The 15,000-nt window shown below is 38.8% G+C and overlaps 1 protein-coding gene, 1 long non-coding RNA gene and 1 pseudogene across 5 annotated transcripts; 2 read left to right on the top strand and 1 right to left on the bottom strand.

The window, feature by feature from the left end:
* Positions 1-3,741: 3,741 nt before the first annotated feature.
* On the bottom strand, positions 3,742-7,220 carry LOC138008824 (uncharacterized). Of its 4 annotated transcripts, none has more exons than XR_011124274.1 (5): positions 6,112-6,192; positions 5,415-5,856; positions 4,938-5,107; positions 4,767-4,845; positions 3,742-4,089 (listed from the first exon to the last, which is right to left on the bottom strand). It is a non-coding gene; the product is annotated as an uncharacterized lncRNA (long non-coding RNA). The 4 variants fall into 4 exon arrangements; XR_011124273.1 differs by having other exon boundaries at positions 5,439-5,856; positions 6,112-6,188; XR_011124276.1 differs by lacking the exons at positions 5,415-5,856; positions 6,112-6,192 and adding an exon at positions 7,206-7,220.
* Positions 7,221-7,444: 224 nt separating this feature from the next.
* On the top strand, positions 7,445-12,823 carry LOC138008823 (uncharacterized). Its single transcript, XM_068856117.1, has 6 exons — positions 7,445-7,789; positions 7,861-7,923; positions 8,821-8,967; positions 9,567-9,668; positions 10,842-11,019; positions 12,190-12,823. Exons 1-6 carry the CDS (start codon positions 7,784-7,786, stop codon positions 12,468-12,470), a joined length of 777 nt encoding a protein of 258 aa, XP_068712218.1. The 5' UTR covers positions 7,445-7,783; the 3' UTR covers positions 12,471-12,823.
* Positions 12,824-14,011: 1,188 nt separating this feature from the next.
* Positions 14,012-15,000, top strand: part of LOC138005174 (NLR family CARD domain-containing protein 4-like) — a 2,709-nt pseudogene continuing 1,720 nt past the window's right edge.

Genomic DNA, 15,000 nt, shown 5'->3' with positions numbered 1-15,000 from the left:
AAAAAGTTAGTAATTTTTTCGCATTAAAAAATTAAATTTTTGCTAGTCTGTGGGTTGGTGGCTACCGTTAGTCTCGAGCCCTGGTTCAAATATAAATTTAATAATGATTTTTGAAAGGACTAACGACTTCAATGTTCAAATAATCAATTCATTATTGCATTCTTGAAACGACTAGCAGGTTCAATATACGAATAGTCAATTCATTAATGTAATCTTGAGGGGTACGCTTCACTTAGTTTGACTGTAATGAGAGAATAAAATATTTTTATGTTGTTCAAAAAACTTGCCTTCTTTGTTTATCACCGGTGTCTTTTGGGGCAACTTTTTATCTCCTTCAGGGGCCCTCTTCTGGGGAGCTTGCATTGAAGACGTTAAACAAATATTCAACTTAATATTAGATGTTGGACATCTTCTTAAGAATGTTTTAAATCTTAAATTAAGATGATAGACGTCTTTAAAAAAGAGTTCTGGTATAAGATGATGTTTAATCTTAACTTCAGATTTGAAAAATCTCAGCTAAGTTGTTTCGAGTCTTATTTTAAGATAAAATTTCGTCTCACCTCAGAACCCTGAATTTAAGACATTATCATATTAAAGTAAGAAGGAGATATGTCTTTACTTAAGATGAATATTTATCTCATAGTAAGATAACAGACCCATCTTACCTCAGAAAGTCTTAGTATAAGATATTAGTTTTTACGGAGTATATTCAACGACTCGATCGAGTCGGCTTATTGCTTGAAATTTTTCAAATTTCTGTCATATGGTTCCAAATAAGATAAATTAGGGAGATTTCAAAACTCCTATCGAAGATATAAAAGCTTAACCTACAAGCTTATCTCGCCGAAGCGAAGCAACCACACAATTTTCATGGAAAAGGCGAAAGTTGTTATGTATTGAAGTCGCTTACCGCAATTTGGCAGTTCACATCAGTTTGAATCCTATAGGCAGAAGCTTCCCATGACAGTTGCGAAGACTGAACTGAACTAATCTTCTCGAAAGATCAACGAATCAACCACTTTTTGCCCCTGTATTTTTTCCTCTGAACACAAGAAACACGTTTGATCTCTCTTGTCATCACCTAATGAAATTATGTGGCTTCTTGCACGGCTGCACATCTCGACGCACGAAGTTCTGTAGTCTTGTGAGTCAATTTCTCAAGTATTTCAGCTCTTTTCTATAGCTCTCGTCCGCTTTAAATCACAAAAGTCACTGCATTGTTTGGTATTATCTCCTTTCTCTAACCCTGACTCGATCTAATTCACAGCATTGTTCAGTAGTACTATCGTGCCTTCTTTCGAGCCGTGGCCTGCTCTTTCGCGAACTTCCTGGCCACATCTTTGTCTGTTAATCCTTGCTCTCTGCCGTTCTCTTTCACGTTCTGCTTCGCTTAAACCCTACCTTGAAACGTTAGATCAACCTCTCCGATCGTTTGTTGACATGGCAAATAGTAATGAGTGTTTTTCTGACTTTTCTAAACAAAAAACCGCCAAGGAAAGATGGCATTCTTTAGTTTCCCGTATGGGTGACCGTGAGGAATATCTCGAGACGCCCCTCCCCCTCCCCTCGAGTCCGTACGGACGGACGCTCGCTCGTACGCTGACGTCATAACCAAATTTTCTCGGCTTGATGGGTTACCAATTTTTCTTACCCATGGTGCTTCGCTGGCGCACTTCGCGCGCTGAAGCTCCGTTATAACATAGCCGGTAGAATTGTGCATCAAATCCCACGCGAAAAACAGACAACAATATCAGAAGTGATAGTTCAGTGAAGCGAATCGTGACGGCGCTGATGCCGAGTCTCCTTTTCCGCCACGGTTGTTTTCCTCTTTCGTGCCTCATTTAAGAACTCTAGCCCAAGAGGAAAGGTCGCAAATTGTCTTCGTTTTGGGACTGGTGGGCCGAGTCTCTGTTTGTATCCATTATCGTCGCAAAATATTTTTAAAACGCTTTTATGCTTTTAAAAAAAGAGCTCCATCTTTGCATTTTCGCTCGGCTGAATAAATCGGTGAGCTGAATGAACTTGTGAACTTTTTGAGCACGTGATGCGTTCCACACCTCAGTGCACATCGCGCGCAGTGTTTGAAACCTTTGAATTGTTGACGTAAACAAAATGAAACATTTTTTCTAACCGTTACTTTACGTTTTTATGTCATTGTAAATTTATACTAATACAATTAGACTACTCGCCCTCGTTTTCTACGGGGCGATAGTCAACTCGGCTGCGCCTCGTTGACTATCTGCTCATAGAAAACTCGGGCTCGTAGTCTAATTGTCAAATAGAAGACACGAGTGAAAGTCTGCGAGAACAAGAAATGCTGTAAGATCAGCAGGTGAGTGTTTCCACAGCTTTTTCGAGTTCTCCCAAACCTTCACGAGTGTTTCTATCGATAGAAACACGGAGAATGTATTTAGAAAAGTATATTAGAAAACATTCCTAAGAAATTACGCGCGGTGGAGACACAACTAGAACGCGCTGTTGATGTATGGATTGCGCGAGCAATGAGAATTTACATTTTGATAGTCAAAGTTAACAAGTTGTTTTCGTTTTCTTCGTCACGTTGTTTTCTAAAAGAGATAGAAAACATGTTCTCTATGTTTCTATCACGTTAATTTCACTGAGAGTTCTTCAATGATTCTCACAAAGTTACTCGCTTGTTCGATCTGTTCGACAAAATCAACGATCGTTTACGTTTTAATTTTACTATTGTCAATCTCGGTCGTGAAACAAAAATGACGGTGTTTTGGAGCTGTTTTCGAGATTTCGTCTGGGCACAGAAAATTGAGGATTTATCCAAATCCCAAGAGCTTTTTTGTTCGCCGAAGTATTTCAAATAACAAGTAGATTCGTTTTAGCGAGAAAAATTGGAATTAGGTGCACTTTAAAGTGACCAGCTGCAGCCAACCGAGGGTGAATCACGAGTTCTGTTCCCCGCAAAGTAAAACATGGAGCGGCCATGAGAAACGAGATGTTGTACCGTGTCTGGCTTTATAGGTGAGCTTTTGATGTTGTTTCAATCTGGTGCGAAAAGTTTCCTTTTCCAACAGAATAGAGGATATATTTGTTTTTGAGACCCAGACTTTTATTAAAATAGCCAGCAGCAATGTCGGCTAGTACAGTCCAAGGAGGAAGAGCGTGTTTTTTCTTTGTATCCCCTCCTCCCTAAGAAAAAGAGTAGCCTCCCGAATGATGAGTTGGATCTTCAACGTAATTTCGAAGAGTGTTTTCGACAATTTTGTACATATCCGTTATTGCTGCGCCATTAGGTCCATTAAAATCGCCAAAAGTTGCTTTAGGTCCACGTCATAGCATAGAAAAGAGCTGAAATTGGAACTGGAGACTCAAGTCTACGCCAGGCAGTTTGTACGCAATCATAAAATAGGCCGGAATGCTTCGGTATGCTCGCGTTAGAATTTTTTCATCTTTGTCTTCTGGGATAACTTAATTATAAATCTATCGGAAGCTTCTGGGCGCAATGAAACTAATCAATTTATAGTGGCTATTTCTTGGACTAAATTCATAGTCTTAGTATGAAGGTGCACTTCTCTTCAACCAGAATTTTTGCCCCTGCGTTGCCCACTGCGGACATAATGTTTTTCATCTTCTCTTTTTTTCCTAGCGTAATGATTATTTTTAATTTTCGCTCCTCCCCCCCCCCCCTCCTGCCCCCAACCGCCTCACATCTTTTGCAGTGCCTTTTACTGATGCGTAACAATGAAGTATAAATGATCACACAAAGTATTTGTACATGTTATGGTGGTTTATTACATCACAAAGTAAAAGTGTTTTTAATTCTGGGCGTTTAACGCTTATTACTGTAGAGACCAATCTGTATTTATCACTGAGTCATACATTGATATAGTGGACAAAACATTTCTGAACAAAGTTGTTATTTACACACATAGTAACAGCAAGATGGGCGCACTGTAACAGTGCAGGTCCAAGTAATACCGCCTGACTGTGGAGGACATTTAACAAGTCGTGTAAAATGGCACGTAACAGCCCAGGGAGGGTGCGGACAAGAACCGCGCACATTGAAAAAGGGATTGAGTGCGTAGCCAGGACAGAAATTGAAGCTTCCAGCGGATACTGCAGAAAAAAAAGACATCATTAATAGCAGGCTCGGTAACCAGCAGAAGCATATTTAAGGAAAGATTGTTAAGGCACATAGATTTTTTTTTTGTCAATCACATTGCCTTGTTGACCAGGTCTTGGTTTTGAAGCAGTCAAAACGGACGTTCAACACGAAACGGCGACTTTAGATATTGTTATCTTAACAAAGGCTGCGGTAGTTGCCGCTCTTTGGATTTTTGAAGTGTATTGATACAATTATTTCTGGAACATACAGAAATACTGTGTGGTCGAGTACGATGGTTTCAAATATGCAACAGTGCCGTTTCACAATGTAATGTTTCATTTGTTGCTGAACAATAGAGCAAACTGTTTTAGCTCCAATTTCACGCTGTGAAATCAAAAAGTTACCCCAAGTAACTGAGCTTTATTGCCTCAGGTATCAGGCTGCGTTAGCAACGCACGTTTTCACTGAAAAATAACCGCTACTGCGCGCTTGCTTCAGTTTATAATTTTTTGGGGTTCTGACAAAAACTAAGCCATAGAAGAAATGACCAGTTCAGAGCATAGGTTATAGCCTTTACAATTGGACGCCCCATCAAATCAGACTTTTGGAAATCACTGCTTTATATATATCTGGGCGTCGATTTTATTGGGCTGCTAGCAATTAGACTGACATTCACGACTTAACATACCTGTAACTGTCTTTGTATGAGAAGAGTAACAGGCCGTGATGCAGACCATAAACAAGAGCAATGAGACAGCCTTGGAATCCTAGAAAAAGAAAAAAAAGGACGTCCAATCACTATCGAGCACAACTGGGAACATTAAAACACTCATGATATCAATTTTGTATTTTTACTTGCCATTTCTGAGCAAGTCCTGTATGTAGCCGGGATCTCCTCAAGCTGCTGTACAGACTTTTCAGGATTTCCACGCAGTTGTCCTTTTAACTTGTGTGAAGTATCGCTGCGTCGTTAGAAAACGGACCGAGGGTGTCTCGTTTATTTATTCACTTACTGGGGTTCCGTTGTCGCTGAAAAGGAAATGTTGAACAATGCACCTGTTAACTGAAATGTGTTCAAGTCACTAATTCAAAACAAAGGGAGGTTACAATACTTGGAGGTCAAAGCGGATTAGACTAGGTTATCAGGGTAATGATATTAGTTACTCAATACTGAATGACATTTGGAAATTCTTCCTTGTTAACTTTGTAGAATTAAAGCCAAGAACCTCTGTGTGACTGATTGCGTAACATTTCGATCACGTTCTCAAGTAATGTTTCAAAAAGAAAGAAAATATTAACGACGTAGAGAGACTATAATGAACAAAAATCAAGCAACCTTGACGACAATCTTTCAACTCACCTTCTTGATGAAACAATGAAACTTTTGGTTTTGAGCGAGCAAAATGTCGTAGCTAGTCTGCTTCCAGTTTCTTCTGTGACTCATGAATTTAGAGTAATAATTGAAATGAGGACTGATATTCACCCATGTCATCCGTGAGGATTGTTAATTCTATCACTTAAAGCGAAAGTACATGCAGAGTGGGAGAAAGAGGCTTCCATAGTGAAACAGAAATAATGCTAGTTTGCAGTTGTGGCTGCTAATTGCAGGTCATGAAGTTCAAATTTCCCCCTTCTGGTTGGCTTGATTACGGTCTATATTTGTTATCAATCTGCTAGCGCTTTATCATGCTTGCCGTTCTCTGATTGGTTTAGCTACTCGCGAGGCAGAGTGCCCTTGTCAACAAAATGACTGCCGCTTCTTGGTGTTCTCGAAGTGTCTGTGAAGAGGATTAAAATAACGTTTTAAACGCCTAGTAGGCTTAATACTAAAACAATTAGATTATTCGGGCTCGATTTCTATGCGCGATAGTTTACTCGTCCACTATCACGCGATAGAAATCTCGAGCACCTGATCTAATTATTTAAAGCAACATCGCTAATACGAGGTTATGTCCTCGCCGCGTGCTTTGCTTTAAAAAAAATGAATAAATCATCCATTTTGCATGCTATGGAAAATACTGTGCTACACTTACTTCTGCATTCTTAGCAGGCGAAAAGCTAGTCTCCTTCGCAGCCGTTATTATATACTGAAACACCATGCTGATAGACATGCAATAGCACTGATTCCATCATAATCCTGACCCAACTGTTCCGTGGCGCCCATCAAAATGTATGCTCACAACAACGGGGGTCGTGGGGTTCCCGTTACCCCCCTCCCCCCCCCTTGTAAGCCATGTTTTGAGCAAACAACCTACAACAGGTGACAGGTGGTAAAAACGACATGAAAATCTGGTGAGGAACCTCGCTTTGGCACCGTATGACCCCCCCCCCCCCACCCCCCTTGAAAAATCCTGGCTACGCCCCTGATACTGTTTTATCGGTTAGGACAGACAAACATCAAGCCATGCCAACACTGTAACCTTTTCATCGGTGCACAAAAAATTGACATATAGGAGAAAAGAACGAGTAAAATGTGTTTAGGCGATTTCAAGAGTTCTGGAAAATTCTACGGCATTCGGCACGTTTTAAGCACCGTAGAACACCATCACTTATGAGGGAAACAATGCATCGATACTAACGAAAATTGTCAAGACCTAAAGCGACGATAGCGTGACATGCGTCCGGACAGACAGGATAGAAGATCTAGGTAAAATGCATGTACATTAGCTTGCGAGTGGCTCAAACAAGTGGGATCATGTCGTTTCGTATATATAGCCAAGTTCCCGATAAAAAAATGAATGCTTCACCAAGCAAAACGAAAAAGCCCATCTTCGAACTAGAGTGTGTAGCAGAAGAAGCTTAAACTCCTTTTCTCCCCTGTTCATTTGATATGTTATTCTTTTTGCTCCATTAGCTCAAAACAAGACATAAGATAATCCATGATTTTTTTTTTGTTAAGTCACGACCTTAACTCCTCCAGCAATTTGCGATGCGCTGACAGAGAGCACGTTTGATTGAATTTTTTTTCATTTAATTAAAACAATTCGCCTCTCTGCAAACAATCTTTCGCAGACAGAATGGACTAAGAAAAATGCGACTCAATATGTGCACCTTGTTCAATAAAGCCTCACAACGCGTAACTTTTAAAAGACCATGCAAGTAAGTTACATTAGTGTACAACTCTCACCACTGTTGCAATGCGTTATTTGTTTGCTGCATATGAAGGCTTCACGCTAAATTGTTCTGTGTGATTTTCCAAAAACCAAATAAAATAATAATAATAATAATAAGTCCTTTAGACAATTTCTCATCCCCTTTGCAGGACCAAAAGTGTTGGTTTTATTTGTATGACAAACCGCGTTTCAGGTTATAGTGCCCATAATATCCTAGGCTTGTTAGGTGATATCCCTGCTTTAATTACAAGCCTGTAAGATAAACATTTCTGGGCATTTTCTTTCTCTGCTTTAGCTTCCTTATGTTGTATCTCAACCTCGTTTCAGGACAAGATCAATTACACTTCCTTCAGCGATAAAAAAAAGAGAACTTAATTAAGGAAATAAGGGAAATGTTCAATAGATCTCATCTGTCAATCATTAGTACTGGGCTGTACTGTGTGCTTACTCGAAGAAACTATAAAATAGAACCTCTCTCAGGAAATCTCATAACTTTGCGAGAGCTGAATATTGAAGTTGTGCCGTCGTACCTTCTTCTGCTCACTATCTGCTCAGATAGTCACCCCACGACCGCGACAGATAGTGTCTGGTTATGAAGGTAAGTTGTCTTAATTTACGTTTCTTCTAGCGGATAGTGTTCCATTTTAGTTTTCTTGTTTTGCTCTCTAGATCTCCTCATTTGCAGTTCTCGGCCTGGCGTATTTATGCCTTCTGCCCTTCACACAGGGAGAGGTTAGTTCTAACATTCACTTTGTCCATGTACACATGACAGACTGCTCTGCACTCTTCTTAAATATGTCTTTATTTTTGTTAGCGGGCTGAGTGTTAGCTAGTGTTCAATAGCCCCTTAAGCTAATTAAGATAAAATAAAATTCCCTTGCACAAAGAAAATAGGCCTTAGATGTGCACAGTTATGTTGGTCAGTTATTTAGTTGTTGGGCACTCTCCTTTTGACTAAAAACTACGTTTTGCATTTCCGGGGCGCCAGTGACGAAATAGATCGGCATTTTACGGGGTTTCAAGTACAACTTTAAGAAGTATAATCAAATTTTCTATAGTTATTAGTGGAAATTTTCGGTCCATTTGATTTCTTCCAAGAATGGCTGGAGTTTTAAGGTAGAACGGCTTGTATTTTGGAAAATCGAGTATTGTGTTGACATTTATAAACACCTTGATGGCGATAAGCTATTTAATTATTTGCAAGGATTTATACAATAGGTTAAGAATATTTGATCGCATTGTCCTTTCCATGGCGGGAATGGCTACAATAGATTGAAGTGATTGGATTGTTGTAGTCAATCAGCAAATTTCAGCGTAAGCTTTAATTTGGAATGATATTCCAACAAGTTATGTACTACCTAATTAAATCACAAACTGTGGTCCGCTTAATTTCACTAGATAGTTCTTGTTTGTAACGATAATAAGATTTGTGCTGTTATGTCTAAGATAACCAACAAATTGTGAACATTTTGTGTTTTAGCTAACAGAATGAAAGTACGATTAAAAATATTATCTATTAAGGAATATAAAGGTATTAAAAATAACGAAATAACCACATAATTACATACTACACGTAAAGACTGGAATATCTCTGGACTCCGACAATCTAAGGCGCTTCTGTTTCTCTAGGTTGTTCGCTATCAAATGGCACTTGAGGAGAACGGAACAAAATTCACAGAGAGAATCGAAATCGATGAAGAGGAAGACGTCGAGGTTTTCCGAGTTCCCGCTTATAATAACGTCGAGGGCGCTGATTTCTACCATGACTTTAAAAAGGTACGTTTTGAGGGTATTATTCTGAGTTCTAGATAGCATGATTGTATTGTCCTGAACTATATATTGAAATTTTGTCGTCGCGATTAAAGCTCTTTTTTCTTATCTTTTTTTTTTATTTTTATTACAAAACACACTATTTACATACCTTATTTTCGTCTTACTCCACTAGATAACAATACGTAAAGCAAAATCCAAAATATATTGATTTGCACTATTACTAACCTCACATTTTACATTAAGAATTGCTTATTTACATTACATTGCGAATGTTGAAGCTGACATTGATTAAATCGAAAGTTCATTTATTTGGCCCAATGTGATTTTCATTGTTATATTTGATTAGAATTTAGCTTAACAACCATTGATAATTAGAACAGTCTTGATTCTTCTACAATGCCCTAAATAAATTCGCAATAAGAAGGTAGTTAAGTAAAGGGCACGATCTTGATAGCACACCAACTATAACGTCTTCATTCAAACTCTTGCTTCATACAGGGATCTTGCATAGTTCCAAAAGCTTGCTCAAAAGTTACATTTGTACATCTCCTTTTAATTTGGAAAACCTACAGCATTAACTTTTACACATTTTGCGTCTACAGCGTCTCACTGTTACCAGGATTCTGTCCCGAAAGATCTGCTACATTTCAGAACTGGACTTATCTATTTCTCCACCATCGCAGCTGAAAGCTGATCTCGATCGGGTAAATACTCTAGCTCCGGGCTCAAGCTTTGCCCATAGTTATTGTAGGGAACTCGGTGTAATACCTGTCCAAGTTCAAGTCCACCTTAAATTTTCGAAAATTTAAGGTGGCTCTGAACCCCACCTATAGAATTTTTTTAAACTCTGCCAAAAGTTGCGTCCTACTATGCTTATCAAATGGTGATAATGTAAAAGAATTTCACCGTGCCGTTTTTGAATTATACAGTGTAAAAAAGGGTGTTTTTAGCAAGTAATAATGTTGCTATGGTAACCTATTGTGTCACGAAAATAAAAACAACGTGTTCACCAATGGTTGGCCAGCTTTTTGATACCGTGATTGTTGCATAAAGTGATAAAGAGTGGTTGTTACGACCCATCAAAATATAAGTGCTGGAAACTGTCTCGAGCCACCTTAAGAGATTATGTAAATATAGCAATAGCAATCTTAAGACTTGTAGAAACATCTTATCTTCACGTGTGAAATAACATGTTATTTTCAAATGTGAAGATATCATGTTTACGCGCGAAAGCTCCCCTGGTATTTCACTGGTGTTTATATAATAAAAAAGGAACTTATGTGGCGCCTGCAGCTACCTAGTAGAAGCGACCATTATGTAATTGATGCTGGGTCAAGAGCCTTTCAACATAACAGTCTTAACCTGTTTTTCTTTTTTTTTTTTTTGTTTTTGATGTTTACTACCGCGATTTTTAAACATTGCACTGTACTAACTGTGCCTCCACCGTAGAGGGAAGTCAAAGAGAAATACTGCTAATTAAATAAAAATTAAATGTCATAGGTATATCCCACGGTGCAGTTTCTTTTCAATTGTTTCCTACGCTTTGTACAAGATCTTCACCCGAATCCCGTCAAAAGCAAAAAAAGACAAACTGAAGAAAAATGCCATATAAAGTTTGAGAGGGTTCTTAAAAGTTATGTTCATTTTGAGTTTAAATCGGATTAATGACTTCCGATATGATTAGTCAAGAACAGCCTGTTTGACCTTGCATTTTCTTCGGAAATTCGTACAGCATTTGTCACTACAAGAAAAAAAAAACAATTTAAAGCAAAATTGTAACAAGCAAATAAAGGCGACGCGGAATTAATTCTATCCTGCTTTAAATTGCTCAGACGCAGAGGTTAGATTTAAGTTGATCAAACGTTTTACATTTGAAGGTGTCGTCTTTAGCTGATGATCTTCCTGTCGTAACAGAGTCGACTGTTGTCATGATAAATGGACAGGCTAGCAAACTTCTTCTTACGAAGGAGATCTTGGACTTTTGCGAAGCTTTTCCCATTTATAACACGACAAACACCAAAGTCAGCTCAAACGATGGAAACGAGACTGTTAGCTGTAAGTAGACAAGTTTTGATGTGTTGCTAACATTAATCTCTTTAGTGCTCAATCAAACAACATGCATTCAATAGAGTAGTGATAATCATGAGCTAATTAACATTGTAAGATAATGGTCTGACACTCACTATTGGTAATCTGGAAATGACTACATCGCCAACCCAGAAGTCTACAATTCTCACGCTACGTTTTCTTGAAACTTTTACACAGAATTTTGCTAAGGGCGCTTTCGACGTGCTGCTTTTTGAATCACTTGTACTCATGTTAATATTTCAACTGAGGAAGGCTCAAGCACCAGCCGAAACGTCTTGAACGAATTAACATTGTTCTAAGTTAAGAGTACACAGTAGCCTCTGGCGTTAAGCTAGTCGTTTAGGCGCAGAAAATGAATCGAAAATGTGTTCCTTGACGTAATGATGTCATGTGTTGTGGCCGGTGGTTACGCCTTGCTATCGAATTAGCCACCATTCGGGTTCGTCTTGTATTCGATACCCGATCCTGACGAGACTGAAATGTCTTGAACGTAATTAATAACGTAATGCGTAAAGGTTAGCAACGCCTAAATAATAATAACTTTATTTCTATAGCGCTCTTCTCCTATGCTCAAGGAGTTAAGCTAGTCGTTTAGGCGTAGAAAATGTTTAGCAGCTTTTGAACATTCATATAAAGCAGTATATAACGGTATAGGGTCATTTTACGCATCTCCTCCGGCCACCTCTCGGTCAGATAGGCAATCTCGTTCCCAGAGCCCACGTGTCTTTTGGTCAGCGCCAAGACCAAAAGACACGTGGGCTCTGGGAACGAGATTGTCATATAGGGGTATTTTCAATAAAGGTTTGCTAAACAACTTTTTTCATTAACCCTGATAATAAATGAATCAACCAGAGGAAACCAATTTCACTTAGAAAAGTTAATGAATGTATATGCAGTTAAAAAAAAAAAAAAAGTAGACTGAGGAAGATAAATTCGTCTATAAGATCTGAATGAAGTAAACCCGGCAGTTATGTATAAGGTTTATCCATTGGTCTCTAGTACACATAGAAGAAACACCCCTTTGTTCGAATCTTCCCTCCCCTCCCTGGCTGCACAGCTATTTCTCTCCAGGCCTGAGACCTGAGATCCTGAAATGATTCCTGAATATAACGCTTTTGTTTGTCTTTTACATTTCAGTCATCCGAAACAGCCGTCAAAGTGTTGAATCAAACTTTCAATTCTGCCTTGAAGCGCTTGGAAGAGATCCTTTTGAAAATGTAATTAAAGGAGGTTGCATTCGTCCTGACGAGCACTGGGACTTGCAGTGCAAGTTTGAGCAGAGAGCATTTTTAACTTTCATGTATTATTATGTTACATGCCATGATCAGTTGGCCTTCGGAAGACTGCAAGATAATTGCAGATCTGTCCGTAAAAGTTACAAGATTCCTACCTGTTGCGACTACATATGCGCAACATAAAATAAGAGAGTTATTCATCAGCTCAGTTTAACGAATATGTTTGACAGCTTCATATCACCGTTTAAAGGTTTTCTGTCAGCTCTAAAGAGTAGTTACTTACGACTGTGTTATTAAGTAGAAATCTGGAAACAAAGAGAAAGATTCGTGATAGATGCGTTTTCGATCAATTTGTTTCTTAGGCTTTTTGTTGCAATGGGCGTAAAAGAGAATACGTGAAAAAAGCGTGTAGTTTAAAGCCTAAAATAAGTTGAAAGAGACTTTTTATTGCTCAGAACTGATCAGTACTACGATAACTGTAAATTTGGTGCGTTAAATGCTATGTAAAATCGAAACAAATAAACGTGCTTTGCTGATCTATGGTCTGTTCTTTTCGTTTCTTTTTTTGTCGGAAATGTACGTTGAATGTGATTCACTAAAAATGTGGATTGATTACCGAATTTGTGTCACTTTAATCCCTCGTTAAGAATTATCGAGCATGTATTCTATTTTGAAGCAATATAAGTGGTTTTAATCCTTTGAATACCGGGCTATCGGTAAACGGCAAACAGCATATTAATAAGACTTTAGTTAATTCTAAACTATTCTGACGGGGATATGCAAAGATTCCGAAGTGGAATCGGTCATCACGAAAGTAAAAGACAGTACAAAAAGGGTGCAAAACTTCATGCGCTTGGCGAAGCGTTTCAGTGCAGTATTTAACGATAACTTTCAAAAGTTTTGCGAATGGAATAAAGGTTACTAACAACAATTACACGCTGCTTCTAAAATTTATTCAGAATTTATTTATTCATGCCGAAGGCTATGAAATCCGTTTTTCTCTCTGCCAGTTTTGCTAAATGAAAACTGTGGCTTGAAAGCTATGCCTTCAAGTTAAGCTTTCCCTTCCATATAGGCCTTGTTTTCAGTTAATCCTTCTGAAGTTATTTTAGACCGTTTCTGTTGTCAAGAAGACGGTCTAGAAACAGCTAAATTTGTGGAGCGTAAATTACTTCCGTGGACAGCCTAAGCGGTATTATTCACATTTTCCTCTTCCAAGAAAACATCGTGACGCAACGGGCGTGGTAATAATATTTGCACTGGAACTTGTCACTATGTCTGGAGATAACTTGGGAAGGATCACCTTGAGAATGAAACTTTTCAGTGGATTAACTCTGTTACACTCATCCTGTTTTTTGGTAGAGCAGAACAGATAAATCAAATTTTAAAATGTTTGATGGGTTATAACGATAATAGCCTTTATTTCGCGAGGATTTGACTACAAATTAAAAAACTATAATGAGGCTCTTTACCTTGGACAGTATTCGTTCCTCTTGGGTCACTGTTTTGCTCATGTTCTCGACAAGTCAGATAACGCCAAGATCCGTGCATGTTGCTGGCTTTCACAAGACGTCACTAAAATTCAAACTACAAAACTATTCATCCTCCAGATATATAGTCTACGTCGCAGCCGTTATTAGGGTCGTCACGCACCGATCCTCCCAACTAACGGCTGCTCACTCGAGCTCTGCATTCCTTCCCCTTTGTTACTGAGACCCAATAACATGCATGTACTTGTTAGCAGCCCGCCAGTCATATTTCTCGTTACATTTGCCACCAAAGACCAGGTTTCCAGAATATGGAAGCCTGCTCCTTATTGGTCAATTTTAGGAAAGGAATGCAGAGCTCGAGTGAGCAGCCGTTAGTGGGGAGGATCGGTGCGTGGCGACTCTAATAACGGCTGCGAAGGGGACTACCCGATATATTACTTCAATGATGTGTAAGAGCAGCTGAAAACTACTATTCACATAAATTTTTGTTCCGAATGGGTCTTGATTTTGTGATAGAAAACGCTTGCCGGAATTTCTAAACTTTTGCGTGACGTAGCATTTACATGACGGCCGAGTTGGTTAAAAAGTGACCTATTTCGGGATTTATTTCGGGGAATTTGGCTATCTGAACGAACCGTTCTTGTATTAGAAAAAGTGTTATTTTAATGTTTTTAGTTCCTCGAGAGATAAATTTACGCTTTTGTAGCAAACTCAGTGACAGATGTTTCTGTTAGTTTCCGGCCGCTATGTTTGCGGAAAACGCTTCTCCATATGTCTTGTTTAAGAAAAATTGCTGTGACATGAATATTGGCGAGATTTTTTGCCTAGTTGCCTTCTTTCTTTTCTCAGATTCTGGATTTAATTTATTGAGTGGTTTTGACTTTTATTTTGATCTATTTTGAATGGCGTGAAATTGAAAACCAACAACTTTAGCGCCGGACTTTCCTAATGTCAATATAAACATAGACACATCATCACCAATCGATGCAAAAACCGGGCCGCTTGAATTTACTACTAATCCTATTTACTCTCCTGATTGAGACTTTTTTTTCGGCCTCTTGATCCACCCATTCCGTTTCTATGGTTTTGGGCAAGCCTGCCTTTTTCCTTCAAAGGTATTGCCATGCCACACTGCAGTTGTAGTCAACGGCTGTCGCTAATAAACCGCTCACGAAAGCACCATCTTACTGGGCACCTTACAATTTAACATTCACCTAGGCTAA

This window comes from Montipora foliosa, chromosome 6, assembly GCF_036669935.1.
Source record: "Montipora foliosa isolate CH-2021 chromosome 6, ASM3666993v2, whole genome shotgun sequence".
NCBI lineage: Eukaryota > Metazoa > Cnidaria > Anthozoa > Scleractinia > Acroporidae > Montipora > Montipora foliosa.
Note: the sequence above shows the minus strand (reverse complement) of the source record. Positions and strands in the feature narration are given on the sequence as shown.

Excerpts from the sequence above, each read along its gene's own strand:
- LOC138008823 (XM_068856117.1), top strand. Across the intron at positions 9,669-10,841 it reads TGAAAGCTGATCTCGATCGG|GTGTCGTCTTTAGCTGATGA; the intron begins GTAAATACTCTA and ends TTACATTTGAAG. Across the intron at positions 11,020-12,189 it reads TGGAAACGAGACTGTTAGCT|TCATCCGAAACAGCCGTCAA; the intron begins GTAAGTAGACAA and ends TTTACATTTCAG.